This window comes from Oryctolagus cuniculus, chromosome 1 (assembly GCF_051225735.1).
Source record: "Oryctolagus cuniculus isolate XC-2025 breed Fujian yellow rabbit chromosome 1, ASM5122573v1, whole genome shotgun sequence".
Classification (NCBI taxonomy): Eukaryota; Metazoa; Chordata; class Mammalia; order Lagomorpha; family Leporidae; genus Oryctolagus; species Oryctolagus cuniculus.
Genome location: NC_142867.1, coordinates 181,767,335 through 181,786,421, shown reverse-complemented (window position 1 = coordinate 181,786,421; position 19,087 = coordinate 181,767,335). Strand labels below are relative to the sequence as shown.

Below are 19,087 nucleotides of genomic sequence, written 5' to 3'. Positions count from 1 at the left end.
ACTTAACTATTATAATCAAACTAACAGGCCTCTATAATTAGAAAACATCTCACTATACCTTAACTACCAAATAAGGTAACCATTTCCTGTCCTTACACTGGCTCTCCTTTTTGGATACGTGCGTGGCATAACTCCCCCGTAAATGAAATGGCAGTGTCTCCCAGCTGACCAAGTGGAGCTCATGTGCTTGTTGCCTTAATTTGCCTTAATTTCTCATGATCATTATATTTTAAAAGTCTGATAAATGTGGTTTACTTTCAAGATGGTATTTTCCTAAGACCTATGATTCCTGTTGTTAAAACAGATAGAAAATTGTCTCTCTGGATCCATATGGACTTGTAGAATTCCATCTTTTCCTTTCCTGGTGGAGAAAGCTAACTTCTGGAGACTTGAGGAGTTTCTTGAGGTAACAAGGACGTTATCATAACCATGATCTTAGTCATAACAGCTGCAGCCACTAACATTTATAGAGTGCTTATCATGTGTCAGGCACTCCGCTAAGCTCTTTAAATGTATTACGCCATTTATTCCTCATGACAACTTTATGAGGTAAGTACTGTTATTATCCTCACTTCAGAGGATGAAAAAACTGAGGCTTAGTGAGAAGAAGTAATTTGCCAAAGGCTACTCAACTTGTAAGTGGCAGAGCCAGGATCCCAAGCCAGGCTGTTTTACACCAAGGCAGCCACACTTAACCACCAGGCTCTATTGCCTTTGGCTGGTTGGTCACCATGTTAGCATGAGAATCCAGATTTTATCACGCCTACCACACATACTGCCTCTCTTATGCAAATTATTTTAATAATTATTCCTTTTTTAATTCTGAGATGTATTTTTTCTCTTCATAATTTTGCCCCTGAGAAGGAATAATTTATGCAATTAACTGTCAAACCAAATACAGCCAGACTCCCTGCCTCTGCCCCACACCCCCAGAAAAGTCCACTTGAACTTGGCAAGAACTGCTGCATGGGGCATACAAGTTTGGGCATTTGCTTAGGGTTGCAGCATTGAATTCCTTGAGGAAGGGGGAGTTTGGATGCTGTTTCAGTGAGGAACAGATTTGTTTGCTAATGATTGGGACCATGATAGCATGATGAGTGAGAGCTTTTTTCACTTGTCCAATCCTTGCCAATTTAAGCCCCCTTCATTACTGCCTTGGAGGGAAAACTAAAAACCTATGCCAGAAAAATCTGAAAAGGTGGTTCTCTGATCTTCTTACAAACAGTGTCTCGCACAATTTCACCCAGACAGCCTTAAGAGTCTCACTAGTTTCAGAGCCTAAGATACATAAGGCCAAATGTTGCATATTTTACATCTAAGGCTGCTCCGAAAACATAAGGTGCTTATTAGCTGAATTAAAATGGGGTCTTTTTAGTTGTTGCTGAACCAGAGGCATATACTTTGGGGCTTTCCAGTGATATGATGGACTTGACCCTTTGCCCAAGAGATAAAGATTGCACAAATTGATGAACAAATTTCAAAAAGTTGCCCCTGGTGTAAGACAGAAGCTATGATTATAGTATGGTAGGCACATAAAAGGATTTTACATTTGATTACATCCCAAAGGTCTTGGTTACTTGAGAGAGGGCTCAGAACACAGTGTTAAGTGTAAACCAGAAAACAAATTAAATATGAAATAGATCCTAGATAGATGGGGTATGTCTCTGGATTTCTGCGAAGGCCGACATTGGGACTGCCAGCAATACATACAGCACACTGTGGTACTGGTGATATCATAGCTGAGTTGTCAATGCAAAATACTATTAATTTTAGCAAAAGGTCATTAAATCTTTGTACTTTGGGTTCTCTTCACTTCCTTTATAAGCATTAAATGCTGGCTCCCTTTTTTGAGCCCAGTTTTGGCTAGAAAACAAAGTATTTTATCACTTCATAAAAATCACTGCAGAAATGACACCAGCAGAGAGCAACAAAGCCCTCGTGGGATACAACTACTGGGAAGCCAGCTGGGCTCTAGGATCAGCATTGCAGTGCAAGTGACTTGAATTCCTGCATCAGCAAAATGTCAAGCTACTGCATGTCATGGACATTCTGGATTGCTTTTAGAAGAGTGGAAACCAAGAAGGCTAAATGATTGAATTCCAGGTGTCTACGTATAGCCTATGATCTCATCTATGTTGTAAGATAGAGACAAGACTGAAAAGAAACACAGCAAAAGCATTAACAGTAGTCATTTGTGAGCACTGGGAATTGTTAGTGTTTAGCTGTTTTCCTTGTAACATTTTAACTTATCAATGTTTGCAAATTAGCATTTAGAATCAAAACAAAGCCATAAAAACATGCAAATTCTCTGGGAAGGAATAGGTTAGATGTTTATGATCTTTTTAATGTTAAGAACCACTGGATGACCTGAACTAATCTACAGTCAAGAAAGCTGGCAGATGTCATTGGTGAATGTAGGAAAGAAAAATAATGAGAAACAAAGGAGAAAATTAGATGAGAGAGTAAAGAAGCTGGGAACAAGAGGAAGAGAGGATGAGAAACAAAAATAAGACAGATGGCTAGATCTTCCATGCTTGTCCCAGAACTCAACTGATTTAAGACAATTTCCAGAAGTTTTTCATGCATTCCTGAAACTTATGAACTTCTTTAAACTAAAATAATGACTGATACTTAAGAAGCATTGAGTTTGATGTTGGGAAGGGCTATTGACATATTAACAAGTAGTGATTTAGAAACATTTCAGTCACTGAAAGTCTTTATATTGTGTGTTAAGATCACAGTAGATAAACTTGAGACCAGTGATATTTAATACTTAAATTTTAGTTGATAAGTTCAAATATACAAGCTTTACTTTTCAAAAAAAGTGATAGGATAGCAGAAGCTATTTTGGTAAATACAAAAAGTGGCCAAACCCAGTTTACTTCTGCTTTGTTTTGGTTTTAGATATGTAGTAATGGGAAAATTCTAAATATCACAGAGTAGTTGCTAATAGTAACAGTTTTTATAGCTCCTCTTGCAATCTTAAGGTACTTAATTTTTCAATTAAATAGATGTTAAAGTAAAGAACTTGATGAGGGAAAAAGGTGTTTACTTTGATAATGCAACATTTCTACAATGCTTACAGCAATTCTGACAATTTAACTTAGTTTGGATCAGTTAAAGGTAGTTGTATAAAGTGTGTTGATATATTATTTGTAAATTATTGCTTCAAATAATTTCCAAGTATATAAAACAAAACCCAAGGAAGCAACCCTGTGGCACAACAGGACACAATTTGAAAACCTGTAATGTGATGCAACATACAGTCCTTTGACTTCTACTTACGGTGAGAAAACTGGTGCTCAGAAGGTAAAGTAAATAAACTAAAAACATTTAGTGCTGCTTTGTTGCCCATGGTTCTTCTCAGTCTTGTAAGGGAATAAACTTGGCATCTGCATGGGATTTGACTTTTCAGTACAATAACAGGCCCCAAATCCCAGCATGTAGAGGAAAGGTGAGTAATAATCTCAATGGCTAGATATAACTTTTTTTTTTTAATTCAAAATTATATCATGTTCTACTGTGATCATTTATGTTTCCCATTTTGGGAGTTTCTAATTTTGAACACAAGTATGTTGGTGTAATATCATGTGTCATTCTTGTTTTCATTATTAGACAATTAAGTCTTTAGTTAGCAGATAGTTCCTTGAGGGTTGGATTTTAGAATGTCTGATGGGATAGTAAATCTACTTTATAGAGTTTCTTCTACTTTTCTCAGATCAACACATCTCATCTTGGAATCAGGATGGTTACTTTGGTTCCAGGTAGGCAATGCCTGTACTCCCTAAATCCAAGAGTAGCATAGCTACATTTCCTAAAGCAGCTTCCTTTTAAACCTCTCCTACTGGAAAGTCTTAATTTTTACAGCTTTGTCTAATTATTTCTTCAATAAAAAAAACAGCTTCCTGACATTTGCCTGTAACTTCTATTTTCCTTTTCTTTTTCTCACTTTCTTTCCCTTTTTTTAAAAGTAGCCACCTGTCCCAACATTTATACATGCACTGTATTTGATGTTTTAAAATAACACAGGATATCATAAAAGCATTAATTGCATGGTAGGAGTAGTCAAAATCTCATATTAGTTATTTGGGAGAATGCTTTGTCTGGGGTCCAATTATTAATGGAGCTAATCAATTACCAAAGCCCACAGATACAATTGGTGTATTCATGAAGATGATCATTATGAAAATGGGTAGACTTCTTTCAATGTAGAATATGGCCTTTTGCTTTCAGATAATAAGAAATGGGCCAACAGGGAAGAGTGGGTAAAAATCAGAGATCTAAAAAAATGAGTAAAATTTTATGATTATAATCATTTTCTTGATACTGTTAACACAATTATCTTTCATGGCCATCTCTTCACTGAAGCTTTTGTGGGGGATTAATTCATTTGTCATTTCTTCTAAAAATACATATGTGAATTTTCACAGAAATGTGCACAAGACTTTCAAGGTCTTCCTCTGGCTGAACCAACCTATCTGAATTGAGAAAACTATGCCTTACATCCTTCTGTTACAGTCAGATAAAAATACATACGTAGAATAATTTTAAAACAGGGTTGAAGTGCATGGGTCATAGTAATTATGCCTAAAAATAGTCTAAGTGCTTAATATTTCCAAAATAAAGGAACCCAAGCAAAATTTTAATACCTTATTCAGTTTTTATATCATATCCAGCTTTTAATACATAATTTCCAATATAAAATAAGCTAAGTTAAATTTCAGCTAAATTTTAGAGTTATAAAATATCTTATTCTTTCTGTTCCTTCAACGAGTTCATTTTTATGAGGCAGATAGTAGGATTCCTACAAGTTACTTAATAATAGCAATTTCACACCACATGTAGAACTTATAATTCTCAAATAAAAGGTAGAGTTAGTATAAGAACACAAACTTTAGAAAATTTACCCCAAACAAAAAAATTAAATCGCATTGCTTATAGCCTCAAGACAGAATGACAAATACCCATATTCTCTATGTAGTATTCTAACTATTGGAAGTTTTCTTTTTATGCATATATAATTAGTAAAATATAATTTTAAAAAATAAAATTGAGGTACTTCCCAGAAATCCAAGGAGTTTGGAAAAGGTTTTTTTACCTTTTGGTCTTCATAATTACTTTTGTATGGGAAGAAGTTTCTTATATCCCTTCTAATAAAGTGAGGAGGAGTCAGCTAAGTTATCAAAGAGAATCATCAGGAAGCATTACAGGTACAAATGCAAATGTGACTTTTATGAAAAGATTCTTAACTACCCTTCCATGACTACATATCATCTAAAATATTTCATGTTTTCAGGCTGATTCTTGATCCTCCAAGTCATCTGAGAGCCAATTATGGTTTCCAAGAACAAACAATGATGCTTCAGAATGTTAAATATCTCTTTAAGGCTCCAAATTCAAAGGACTTTAAAAAAATATGACTAGAGGAAGTAAGTCCTAAGTTTGTTCATAAGTAGATGAAATGCTCTACAGTTGGTCTCAAATCTAGTTATTTATCGTGGACCACCTATGGGCTAAGATGAATCAGCTATGACAATCAGACACAGTCTACTATGATCATGTCCCTGATCAGGGCATAAATAAAATGGAAAAGTCCTGCAATACTGTGCCATTACATTGGTTACGAACAGCAAGTAGGTCATTGGCCTGGACCTTGCATCGAGCAAAACAGGAACCAGAATGAAAAGAAATCAGGAGAGAAAATAGCTCTGCAGGGTGCTTCGCCTGTTCCTTTACAGAAGAGTCTGTGGTCCCTGAGATGGCATCACACAGCAGTAAAAACAAGGAGCTGGTGCCGAGCACAGGATCATGAATAGACAATGGACAGCAACGCTTATTAGTTTTCATTCCATTTTATTTCATTTAAAAATTTCACTTTAAAATTTTAGAGGCTTAATTGGAGCTTGGGTTATGTTGATGATAAATAATTGACTAAATTTGACTGACCTGGCTGGGCAAGGATCCAAGTTGCACTCCTGGAGCTTGGGTTTGGGTTTGATGTTCTCTGGATAATAATGACAGTATTGGTCAGCAACCACACGGTTGCTCCGAAGATCGTAACACTCAGCCGATGTCAGCTGGTAACCTGCAATGTCAAACCGTTCAGGGAAGTTTAAGTGCACACGCCAATATGGCCTGTTTATTTAGGATTTATGGTCATCTCACATTAATGGAAATTATTCCCCAATGCCCCAGTCCTTTCCAGGAAAAAAAAAAGACTCATAAATGGAAGGTTCATTAATTTTTGCAGGCCTCCAATAACTGTTTTCTCAAGCAATCCACTCAGATTTTAATATTTAAAGTATTTCATAGGGCATGAATTATATCCAGGCATAGCTAAATTCTAAGACTGTAGTGAGTGCCATTCTTTTTGTTTCTTTTGCATAATCTAAAAATATAGCCCACAATATGTATCTGAAAAAGATCATCAGTATTTGTTTACCAAACCTTCTTACTCAAAGATACCCAACTGCCTCCCTACCACCCAGGGAATAAACTTCCAAATAAATATATAAATAAAGTCAATTCCAACATTTCCTTCCTTGGAGTATAGCTAAGTATCAGATCCTGCCAGCTGCTTGGGAGCATTATTTTGGCCCAGATGCAACCTGAATTGATTGAGATGATTAAATGGACGATTTGGATCCCATTTCTCTACAGAACTAAAAACAAACAAAAAAACTTCTGTACAATTCATTTTTTTCTTTTCACAATTTTTTTGATCATTTCTCTTTAAATAAAATCTCCAGCCCATGTTAGCATCCACCCACACATTTACACTGGAGAATCTCTAAAAAAAGTTGCTGTGTAACACTTCTATTCATGATGCTTTTTTAGCTTTCCTATGGACCTCTTCTTTGTCCTGTGTGTTTCCGTGGAGGAGTGGAGGCCAGGGCTGGGGGAAGTGGGGAGCACGGATGATCTAGACATAGATTCTTCAGGTGAAAAATAAATGTACTTAAAAATTTTAAAAATTAGGCTGTTTGTATCATTCTAACCCTAACCAGTAATGCAAATACATTCTCCTTGGCAGGTGTTTGAGTTATTGCTAAATAAGGATGAGGAAGCAAGATTTAAATTGTCGAGGGACTTGTAAAAGATTTTAGGAAATCAGAAGGAGGCTTTTAAGCCAGATTTCCTGGCTTGAGGCTGTGTTCTCAGACCACCCACAAAAATGAATTGTTCATTAAAGACCTAAAAAAAGACCTTTTAAAATTCTACTGGAAAGATGAAAAGCATGGAAAGCAATGTGTAAGAACACATGTTCCATATAATATTTTGTTAGAAGAAAATCAAGTAGCAAAATTATATTTTAGAAAAGTAAATATACTTTACTTTTCAATTCCATTGCAGCTAATTTTATGACAAACAAATCATTTTATAATTATCATATAATAATTTCTACTCAAGGAAGGAATTTATCTCGCAGTAAAATTTGGGCGCAAACAATAATTATAAATCAGAATTTGCTAGCCTAGCCTACATTTGTTGCCTTGAAGCTAGTACAGAGTGTATGAAATCAAAGGTTAGGACAAACATGTAGTAAATGCCCAAAATGATCAGATGGTCATGTTTTCTAGTTTCATAAGGTGTTTGGAGTTGCAATTCTTTACACTTAGCAAAATGTCCAAGTTTGGAACCAAAAACAGAGAAGGGAATTTAGAATCATTTCTTCAGTAATTTTTAAGCTGGTCCATGAATTGGGAAGAAGGCTGGTCTCCACATCCCTCACATCTTGACTCATACAGTTTTCCTCCTATGTAGGTTTCCTAGCAAGATCTTTTCTGAAGAAAAAGTTTGATACCTAAGAATATATGAAAACCACTGATATTTCTGCTTTTCCCCTCAGATGTGAGGAAAATGAGGCTCAGAGGGATCCAATATAGATAAATCTAATATTAATTACTTTATTATACTTTAAGTCATTGTCAAGGCTATTAAAATCATACTCTAAAAGCAGCTCTATATGAAACTGGCACCGTCTGCACACAATTGAATTGCTGTTTCTCACAAAGCCTGGTTTTTGTTTTAAAAAATTATCCCTTTGGATTTCTTTCTTTGAAACTGTTTCCTGTACTGGTTATTAATAGGTACATGAAAACAATCTATTCCCATGAAACCTCAAAGTAATTGGCAGTTTATTTTTAAACAAAGCAATTTTCTATTCAGGATAGATAGAACAATTGGAAACAGTCTATTGAAATGCTTAAAATGTTGAATTAATGGTTATTTTATAATAACCGTAAAACACTTCATAGCATTTTGACTTTTTCTTTTAAGCTAAAATCCAATGTTGTTCTACAGAATACATTTTCAGTCATTTGCTCACATTGCATAGGAAGAGGTAACATGGGTGAATTATATCAGAATGTATCTGTTTTCCAAAAATGGCTGGGTAATCATTTGTCTCCAATTTGAGGCAACATCCTTCTATCTCTTGTCAAATTAATAGTGGTACCTATGTGGACACATTATTCAATTAACTGGCATCCATGAAACTAGAACCAAAATATTTTTGATGTGCTAATTTTCAAAGGAATATACATACAGTTTTACACTACTTATACTAGGAAAACTTTAGAAACTGATAGTCCAGAAATGCTTAGTTGGCAATGAATTCAAAATATTCATATACTTCTTCTTACTCTTCTGGAAAGAATGTGGTAGCATATACCAATGGCCACAAAAACTGTGAAACTCCTTGACCTCACTCCTATTTATCACAAGAAAATAATTTGAAAGGAGAAAAATATTTAGATATTAAATTCATTTTATAATCATAGAAAATATTATGTGCTTAATATAGCAACAACTTTAAACCAAATGATCTGCTATAGAGAAATGACTAAATAAAATATTCTGAAATAATTGAGGGAATTATTATGTAACCAGAATAATTATGAAGAGCAGACAATGGGACAAAAATAACTTTTCTGATAGCAAAAAAATGCTATGTATGCCACAGATGTGACATAGCCAAAAACAGGCATTCATTTTGTGACTTCTCAGGAGAAATGCACCTAATGTCTACAGCAAAAGGCATTCCTTATAACGCATGCAATAACAGCCTAAGTCTACAATGCACTGATTTTTGCCCCTCATAGTTAGCAACTTATTCCTCTAATTAAGTAAGTTTGACAATTACTCTTTACTTGGTTCACTTCAACCAGATGAGTAGTTTATCCTCAAATGAACAGAATTTGTCAAATCATGATACATATCTGTAGTCATGGCCCTTCATGAAACTAGAGAAAGCATTAAAGTCCATTTCCTGAGCTGGGATTCTACAGGCAGAAGATGTCCCTTGGGCATCTCGCTCAAGGTAATCTTCCTCATAGGAGGGCTTCAGGACTGGATTCTGTTCAGAAGGACCTGATCCACCCTAGTACTCAGTTTCTTCCATGCTGATGTTACTCTGTTCTTCTAATAGCCAAGTTTTTCCTTACAGAAGCCAACAGCATCTTGATGAGTAAACACCATTACCTCCTCCACAGGTTGCTGAGCAAGGAAAGAAATCCGTCTCCCTCCACCGGTGGATGATAGGCTGATAGAAGATGAACTGCACTGTACTGTCGGCAGGCCCCGAGTTACGGACCTGCAGGAGACAACAGAGAGGTAGAAGGACTAATGTGACAGTGTGGTGCTTTCCTGGTCCTTTGCAATTTAGGACAAATGCATATAGTAGTTCTGATGATCCAGGGCTCTGTGGAAGACTGCATCTGGAGAGAAGGGGTGATGGCAAAATGGTCCTTGCACTGCACCTGCTGTTTCTATTGTTATCTCCTCTCTTTTGTTGCCACAGGACAAAGAAAAGCAAAATCTCAATTTGTGATGCAGGTGCTCTCTTATCCCAGTACAGTACTCCTTCCCTACCTTTATTTCCAACCTCTTTGCTATAAACCTCAAAATTATGTGAATATTTAAATATAGGTTCAGAAATAGACAATTTAAGAAAATTTCAAATGCCATACACTGCAGAAAAAGACAAATATCATGTTTTCCATGATTGGTAGTAATTAATATACAGAGCACAAAAAATGTAATGTATAAAAGCGAAATTTACTTTTTTTTTTTTTTTTTTTTTGACAGGCAGAGTGGACAGTGAGAGAGAGAGACAGAGAGAAAGGTCTTCCTTTGCCGTTGGTTCACCCTCCAATGGCCGCCGCGGCCGGCGCGCTGCGGCCGGCGCACCGCGCTGATCCGATGGCAGGAGCCAGGAGCCAGGTGCTTTTCCTGGTCTCCCATGGGGTGCAGGGCCCAAGCACCTGGGCCATCCTCCACTGCACTCCCTGGCCACAGCAGAGAGCTGGCCTGGAAGAGGGGCAACCGGGACAGAATCCGGCGCCCCGACCGGGACTAGAACCCGGTGTGCCAGCGCCGCTAGGCGGAGGATTAGCCTAGTGAGCCGTGGCGCCGGCTGAAATTTACATTTTTGAGATTTGATGATTGTTTGTAGTCCTTGTCTATACTCTTGAGAGTGGTTTTTCTACTTGCTACTTGTTGAATTCTTTATTTAGTGGAAGGTTAAGCTTGTGATTATAAAATAAGCTGAAAGTATATCATTGTAAAAATTAAAAGAAAAATAAGAAAGGAAGGAGGAGGTAGAGTGGAAGTGTAGAGGGGAAGGAGATAGGTTGAGAAGTATCTTTATGCTCTTAAATCTGTACATATGAAATACATGAAATTTGTTCACCTTATACAAATAAAAAATTTAAAATAAAAAACTGAAGCATACTGCCCTTGGTTCAAACAAGAAAAGAGTTCAAGAATTAAGTAGCTCTTCCCATTGGCAGACACACAAATACATCCTCTTCTTGTCAACTTGATGATTCACATATTTTAATGTGCAAAGTTGCCAATTAGAAGCTTGTTAAAATGCACATTCCTGAGCCTATATCCAGAGCTTCAGGAAATTCAAGGAAGTCCAAGAACCAAACTTTGAAAAATACCAAGTTTTATTATAGAAGTACTTTCACACAAAATTGATGCTTATAGAAACTGTAACTTTTTTTAAAAGAGGTGAATATGAGACAATAATTTTTTAATTGTTCTTAAAAAGTATAAAGTTGAGAAAACTCACACTAAAAAAACAGAAGAAGTACCTAACACAAACAAGTAATTTCATGAAGACAGGATGATGTATCATGTGCAGGGAAGCTTAGGCTGTTTTAAATTCTGTAAAGCTGTGGTATGATCAGTTCTTTTGTACGTAGCAGTGTATGTTCTTATACGCAATTACTGACCCATGCTTTAAAACCCACATGGCGTGTTACAGACCCGCCTTGTTTATTTCTATGATGGGTTTTGAATAAAGTATTTCCTGTCTTAATAAAAAGAAACAAAAGATATGTCATGCAATGTTTAGCGTGTTGGGCAAGGCTTGGACTATTTATTACATTAAAGGAGGTTCCAAGTACAATTGAGTGGATTACTTTTAATTCCAATTCCATCACAGCAATTAGAGAAGCAACAGAGTCCAGCTGCATCACATGGTGTGTCTTTGTTCGATATTTCTAAGTTTTACCACTGTCCTAACTGCCATTCACATAGGTTAAAGTGGTAGATTTGGCCTTCAGATTATTTTAAAGACAGCTCTATTTCTCTGCTCCCAAGTCAAAACAAGTGGGTTAGATACCTAGAGTCAAGGGGAAAATAGGAATACTGAAGAAACTGGACTAAGACAAAACACAAGCATGCTAACCTCTGGGTGTTTGGAGTGTAGATGGAAATGGTCCCCAGAAAGTCTGGGAGAGCTGTAATGCGGAAAGAAGAAAGAAAACCAGCAGACCATCTCATATTGCACTGGGAGTCTGACCCATGGAACATTCAGGTCTTTGCTAATTAGAATAAACAGTGATACAATTCCCTACTTTAAAACAAAAACAGCTGAAGCAATACAGTGTCTTTCACAAAGAGGGAGCACTACCTGTAGATTAATATTTCTCCGTCCTATGTGTCACATACAAGGACACCTAATTGCTTGCTTAGGGATGTAGTATTAATCACGTTCTTTAGAAAGCTCTTTACCCCTCTAGCTCACAAAAGCCTCTAGGTCTCTAGGGATGTGTGGTTATCATGCTGGAAAGCTATTAGAAGAGGACTTTCATTTGAACAAAACCTCCATGAAAAAATAAAAAGGCCAGAAAATTTGTTCAGACCTGGAAAGATATTGTTTTTCTGACTTTTTTTTTTTTTTTTGCAGGGGTGCCATTTGGAATGCTGGAAAGTAAACTGAATCCTGGGACAGTGAGAGGAAAAAACAGGCTGTTGTGGCCAAAGTAAGGAGGATATAACATCATGAGACTCAGAGAAACCTTCTAGAATATGCACAGTGTCTGTGCTTGCCTTTTGGTTTGGTTAAAACGGCAGAAAGGTGGAGGTCTTTTTATATTATTATTATTATCATCATTATTATTATTATTATTATTTTCAGGTCCCCTAGAAGATGCATGGAAAGCACCTCCTGCCCTACAAGGAGAAACAAATCACAAGAAGGAGTTCTGGTGTTAAGAGAGAGGGTTGGACAGTTAGCAAACACCATGCTAAAGAAAGAAAACAAGAGGCTTAGAGAATTGTTCTTCATTTGTTCCACGTAAACTATGTATACATTGCCATAAGGCTGAGGCCCTACACTTTTATTGAAGAGATTGGAAGTCAATAGGGACCTCTTTTATTTTAAAAGGATAAAATCAATCACTAGCTATCCAAATCTCTGGATAATCTTGCCTTGTTTCTTCCATACTGATAACATTCCTGCTTTTCTCTTCTCAATAATCACATTCTATCTTTAATAAAATAGCAACACTATCATAGCATCCAGCACTGATTAAACTCCTAACATGTACAGGTGTATTTATACAATGATCTTACAAATGTTCATAGAAAATGTGTATATGACAGAGAGAAGGAAGAAGGGAAGTATCATTATATTCTTAGAATTATATCTAAACTGAGGCTAGTGCTCTGGCATATGGATAAAGCTGCCGCCTACAATATCAGCATCCCATATGGGCATGGGTTCAAGTTCTGACTGCTTGACTTCGGATCCAGCTACCTGCTGTTGTGCCTGGGAAAGCAGCAGAGGATGGCTCAAGTGCTTGGGGCCCTGCACCCACATGGGAGACCTGGAAGAAGCTCCTGGCTCCTGGCTTTGGGTTGGTTCAGCTCTGGTCATTGGAGCCATTTGGGGAGTGAACCAGCAAATGGAAGATCTTTCTCTCTCTCTGCCTCTGCTTCTGTTTACCTGCCTTTCAGATAAATTATAAAAAAAAAAATATCTAAACTACACTGAATCTGTTCTCTTTGTATTATATTAACATGAAAATTAATGAGAAAAATATATATTTAAAATATTTCTAATTTGGAAATGCATATAGTTATTTAAAATAAAGGAATGAGTAAAGAAAATGTGTATTATGAAAAACTATGCATGGATTTAAAAAAATTTCTGCATCAATTTATTTGATTAATTTATCTAATTTTTCAGACCATTTTCCATGAAGTTTTTATATTAAATCAATCTTAAAACTACTCAGTATTTTCTTTTTGTGCTTAGAAGTTTTACTGACCAAGGTTAGAACAATCATCACCTGCCTTGGCATAACTCCGAAATGGAGTTCTTGTTAGATTCAGACTTTAAAAGTCTTTTTAAGTTCATTAAGTTATTGTAAAATAAGAAAGGTTTTCTAATGTTTTCGAAAAAGTACTAATCACTGATAAGTTAATTTCATATTCAAAGTGGTGACCTAACACTTTGAAAGATGACATCACCCTTTTGAATGTATAATGTATTAATTAATCCCAGTGTCCCAGGATAGGGAAAACAGGGTGAGGGGTATACAGGAACTCTTTCTACTGCTACCTCTGTCATACACTCATACACACACACACATACACACACACACAAACTACTCAGTATTAATGTCTACATTTATGTGACAATGAGAAAAATGAGGTTCAGAGGTTAAGTGATTTGATCAAGCCTATACAGCTAAGGAATAGCAGATGGGGATTTGAATTCAAGTCAGCCTAGTTAAAAGCTGCCATTTGTTTTCACAGTACCAAGCAACCTCCACAGCAGTGTTGTGAAAATATAGGCGTTTATCTTTAGTTGGATCCTTGCATCTGTATTGTTTTGCTTATTTTCCCATTTTGAAACAGAAAAAATACTTTAAAAAATCAGGCCAATGTGATTTGTTTAACTTTGGTGCCCAATAGTAGCTCATGGAGATGAGCCTACCTTGGTCCTTTCATCCAGTTCTCTTAATTCCAGCCGGCTCTTCTCCTTGACATCATTAGCTCTTTAGCTTCACAAAGCTGAATTCCTTAAACATTTGATTCTAGCTCTCAAATGCTGCAAACTTCAGTTTAACACATTGGAATTTTGACGTGGGGAGCTAATCATACCTGGTATGTGTAATTTTGATCTCCTTATGTTAATAAAAAGAAAAGCACTGAACCAGGCTCATAATTGTCATAGCTCAATGTTTCTAATTCAACACAATGATATCCCATATTAAAAATAAATGAAAAAACAAAAACTGGTCTCTTCCATGGTTACTGATTGCACTGCCACGACATAGTTGGGAGCAATGGTTGAGCTTTAAGTCCGTGTCAAAGCAAAGGAATCAAGAAGAAATGAAAAGCACAAGAAGGCGTCATCAAATACACAAAGACTTTCCCAGATAAAGCACCATGAAGGCATCTTCCTCTTCTCAGCTGGGAAAATCACAATTTGTGAACTTTAGGATATTTCCCATCTAAGTTTCTTGATGTTGTAGAAACTTTTGCCCCAGAAGGTCTGGCAGGGCGTCAGCATGTGGGAGTCTTCTCAACCAACCTTGGCTACAGTTCAGTCACTGCCTTGATAAGGACAGGCAAGCAAAAGGCACCATGAGAGACCCACTACTGTGCATCTCTGAGCTAGGACCCACAGTGTAATCTGACTTGGTCATGCTGTGCTCAGGGTTATGGGGATGTCACGACTTGGGAGGGCTTGGAAATAGTGGAAATAGATCAGTATGCCTCCTAGGGAGAGGATAAAATGGAGGAAAGGTAAATCTCTTATTCAATGCTTGAGCCTTCTAACTCAATTTTGGGTTGTTCTGGCAATTTACAGAGATAACTGTATCCTAAAGAATGTCTGCAAATTATACTTTCAAGTGATTTTCTTTGTATTTCTGAAGATATGCAACAATAGTAAAATCTTCCTTATAGTACTTAATTTTGATATAACAGTTACTTCCTTGTCTTTTTCTGTTGTCCTCCATAGTCTACAAATTCCACAGAGGCAGGTACTATCTATCTTGCTCACCATGATTTCTTCAGAATCATCTACAATGTTTGGCACATAGTAGGTGAAATAATGAGTGCATGAATTAACAAAGAAATGAATTAATTCTGATTACAGTCATTTAAAGATTTGGAATTACAAACTAACATTTGTAGTAAGTACTCATAGAGATGTCATTTTTCTTATCACCATCTGTCATTTTTCTTATCTACATCTGCCATGTTTCTTGACAATGTTACCACTTCCACCAAATGATAATAAAATTCATGAAAAAACTATGATTACAGAACAGTCTTCACCTAAGAGCACTTTACATGCTCCTGTAAAGGTTATCTCTATAGATGGGTTGTATAATAAAAGGAAAGTGAAAAATGCTGGTAATAACTGGAATGAAAGTCAGATTCGATCACCCCACTGTTCAATGGTTTTAGTCATTGTAAATGGTGACTAAGATTGTGGGGAGCAACTCGGACTAGACTAAGTTACTGGAATTAAGACTTATTCTATGCATCTGTTCTCCCACAATATGGCGCTGAGAAGGGAGAAACAGCTTCTACACAGCTGCCTCCAGTTCAACCAATAAGCAGCAGGACCTGCTCCTGATTGGAGGAGAGCAGCGTACTCGGCGTGTGGGTAGCAGAGTTGGGATTGGCGGAAGAGGACTATAAAGGAGGAGAGAGACAACATGCACCAGGAACATCTAAGGGGAACATCTATCTGAAGGAACACCTGTGCAGCCCCCGAGAGAGCCGGCCGGCGGTGTGCCGCTCCCCCGCGGAAGTGGGGAATGTGGCAGGGGGAACTGCCCTTCCACGGAGGTGGAAGGGTCGGTAGCCAACCCGGGAAGAACCAGCAGCAAACCCGGGGAGGGCCGAGCAGACAAAAGAACAGCGCAGGGTCCTGTGTCGTTCCTCCACGAAGACGGGGAGCGACATAAGATGAGAGATAGTTAGCTAAAATGATGTCAATCGGTAGCACTCAAATTTACCTTTACACTTCTCATATCATTTTCTATTCCTCCTGAAACTCCTGACCTCAATATTTGAAAGCACTGTGGTTCCCATAGGCTCCTTGCTGGGGGTTGCATGGCAGGTATTGGTTATGTTGGAAAGTCCTGGTGACCCTAAAGTAGGGTTGGAGATATCTCTCTGGTACAATCTTTGATAACAAACAGAGTGGATAAGACTTGTCAGGAAAGAAATGCTGAGAAGCAGAGAAGACCTGAATCTACTGAAAGAATACCCAGAGCCCAGAGGAGAACAGGAAGCAAATGAGCAGAGTGGAGCCAGCGGAGGAAGGCTTGGGCAGGAGCCTGTACCTCTGAGCACCAAAAGAAAGGTAAGGAATCGGTTCCCTTGTTCCATATCTTAAACCTAACTGTGCAGGTGGTAAAACCATGTGTGAAACCCAACAAAGCACTATGAAATCCAACAAAAATACAGCATTTTATAATTAGCTTTTTTAACTCTCATAATCTATTAGCAAAAAGGGTATATTTATTGGGAGAATCATTATTTGTAGAAATTGGGTAGGAAAACGAATCACTGCTTACTTATTTCCTTTCCTAAAGTTGATTTAATAATTTCCTTCCAATAACATTTGGCTTAGGATAAAGATTTTCCCTTTAATGAACAGAAGTTGATTGGTATGGGGAGTACTTTAAAAATAGGCTGGGTGGCAGTATGAAACTATCTTGGACTTAAACATTAGCCAAAGCTCAGCCTCCAGTAGAGAAAGTAATTGAGTATTTTAAATCTAACCAAGATGCACAGGTTGGAACCTGTCTGGGTCTCACACATGGGTGCAGGGTTCCAAGAACTTGGGCTATCTTTAGCTACTTTCCCAGGCCACCAGCAGAGAGCTGGATTGGAAGTGGAGCATCTGGGACTTGAACTGGCACCAGTGGTAGAGGCTTAACCTACTATGCCACAGCGCCGGTCCCTCTATCCAGTTTCATTTCACAAATAACATTATAAGCTAAGAGAGGGTAGATACCTTATATTACCTGCCCCCTTTTTAAGCCATTCCTAAATGGGGATATATAAAGGGACTGTTGAATTTTTTATTTAGTGGAGGATTAAGCTAATGATTATAAAATAAATGGGAAGAATGTCATCACAAAATTAAGAGAAAAATTGGAAAGGAAAGAGAGAGAGTGGGAAATACAATTATGCTTTCAAAACTGTATCTATGAAGTCTGTTCTATTTATAAAAATAATTTAAAAAGGAAAATATTTGGGACTGTGGTGTAGCAGGTAAAGCCTCTGTCTGCAGTGCCAGCATCCCATATGGGTGCCAGTTCGGGTCCTGGCTGCTCCACTTCTGATACAGCTCTCTGCTATGACCTGGGAAAGCAGTGGAAGATGGCCGAAGTTCTTGAGCCCCTGCACGGGCATGGGAGACCTGGAAGAAGCTCCTGGATCCTGGCTTTGGATAGGCGCAGCTCCAGCCACTGCAGCCATTTGGGGGAGTGAACCAGAGGATGGAAAACCTCTCTCTCTCTCCCTCTCTCTCCCTCTCTCTCCCTCTCCCTCTCCCTCTCTGCCTCTGCCTCTCAAGTAAATAAATAAATTAAAAAAAAAAAAACAGAGGAAAACATTCATGGGCAAACAATAAAGAGATTAAAAAATAAAGTTTATTTCTCAACATAAGCTCCATCCAAACACTTTCGTAAGCTATGGTACTAGCCATTTGTGCGTCCCTAAAGAACTGATACTCCTGGGAATGCAACCACGTCAGTGTAGTCATTTTTACATCATTACCTGAAGAAAAATGGGTGCCCTTAGAATAGTTTTTCTAATTGAGAAACACAAAGAAGCCAGAAGAAGCCTAGCCCTGACTGTAAAGTGGACGCCTGAAGATTTCCCATTCAAACTCACAGAATTGTTCTCGACTAAGAGAGGAGTGAATAGGAACATTGTTTTGGGGAAGGACTCTGGAGAAACTTCCCCAAGCATTTCTCTACCAAAGCTTTCACTATCCTTCTCATAACACTGTCAAAATAAACAGACTGCATCATTCTTTGGCGTTCCAGAGAGTCAACAAGCAAAGTGCCTTGAAAATCCCCCTTCCCACCCCCAAATTGTTGCCATGACCTTTGCTTTTGCCTGGTACACGCGTGCTTTCAGTGGGCTACTTCAACCTCTTAGTAGCCATGAGTTTGACTGTGCTTTGCCATACGGATTACACTGTTAAAGCCATGTTTCATCTGGGGTGATACTTAACATTTTCAACAAATCCTCAACTACAGAAATGTAATGCAACTTATAGATCGACTTCCAGCTCTTTTCTTGTTATCAGTACATGAACTGTGAGTCAGTGTTTTTAGCTCTGAGTATACTTACTACTTGCCCTTCTGCTGTGTGTTTCTGCTTCTTTGGTAGTTTAGCTACTTCTCACTTTTCTCCCTATCTAATCTGGGGCTGTCTGACTAAATCTTTCAAATGGGAAAAACTAGAACATGTACAAAAACACCTACTTTCATGTGGAGAGCTAAGTTGGTGGTTCTAATGTAGGATGGACCTATGAATCAGCAAGTTTCTTTCTTTCCCTAGGTTTGTAGCTTCAGAGGGAGGAAGAGATACTAAGCCATCCAGTCATCCAGACAATATGAAGGCATTTCAAAATGTTCAAAGAAAAATAGATTTTAAACATAAGTTTATTTTTGTACAAAAGAATTGAAATCCATTCTTAGTTTTCACGATATACAATTTCTATGAACTTTTGAAGATACTTCACTGTCAGATCACTTCCATTGATTACTGTATTGGCAGACACTATAGCCAGCCTTGCACA

The 19,087-nt window shown here is 37.6% G+C and overlaps 1 protein-coding gene across 6 annotated transcripts in view; it reads right to left on the bottom strand.

Annotated features, from left to right (window-relative positions):
* The window catches only part of ADAMTSL1 (ADAMTS like 1), a 1,088,032-nt gene that overhangs the window by 256,827 nt on the left and 812,118 nt on the right, over positions 1-19,087 (bottom strand). For all 6 annotated transcript variants that reach the window (XM_008254434.5, XM_008254437.5, XM_089317536.1 and 3 more), the window contains 2 exons: positions 9,484-9,595; positions 5,947-6,085 (listed from right to left, as the gene is read on the bottom strand). In XM_008254434.5, the coding sequence (XP_008252656.4) occupies positions 5,947-6,085; positions 9,484-9,595 (251 nt within the window). The remainder of the gene's footprint in view (positions 1-5,946; positions 6,086-9,483; positions 9,596-19,087) is intronic.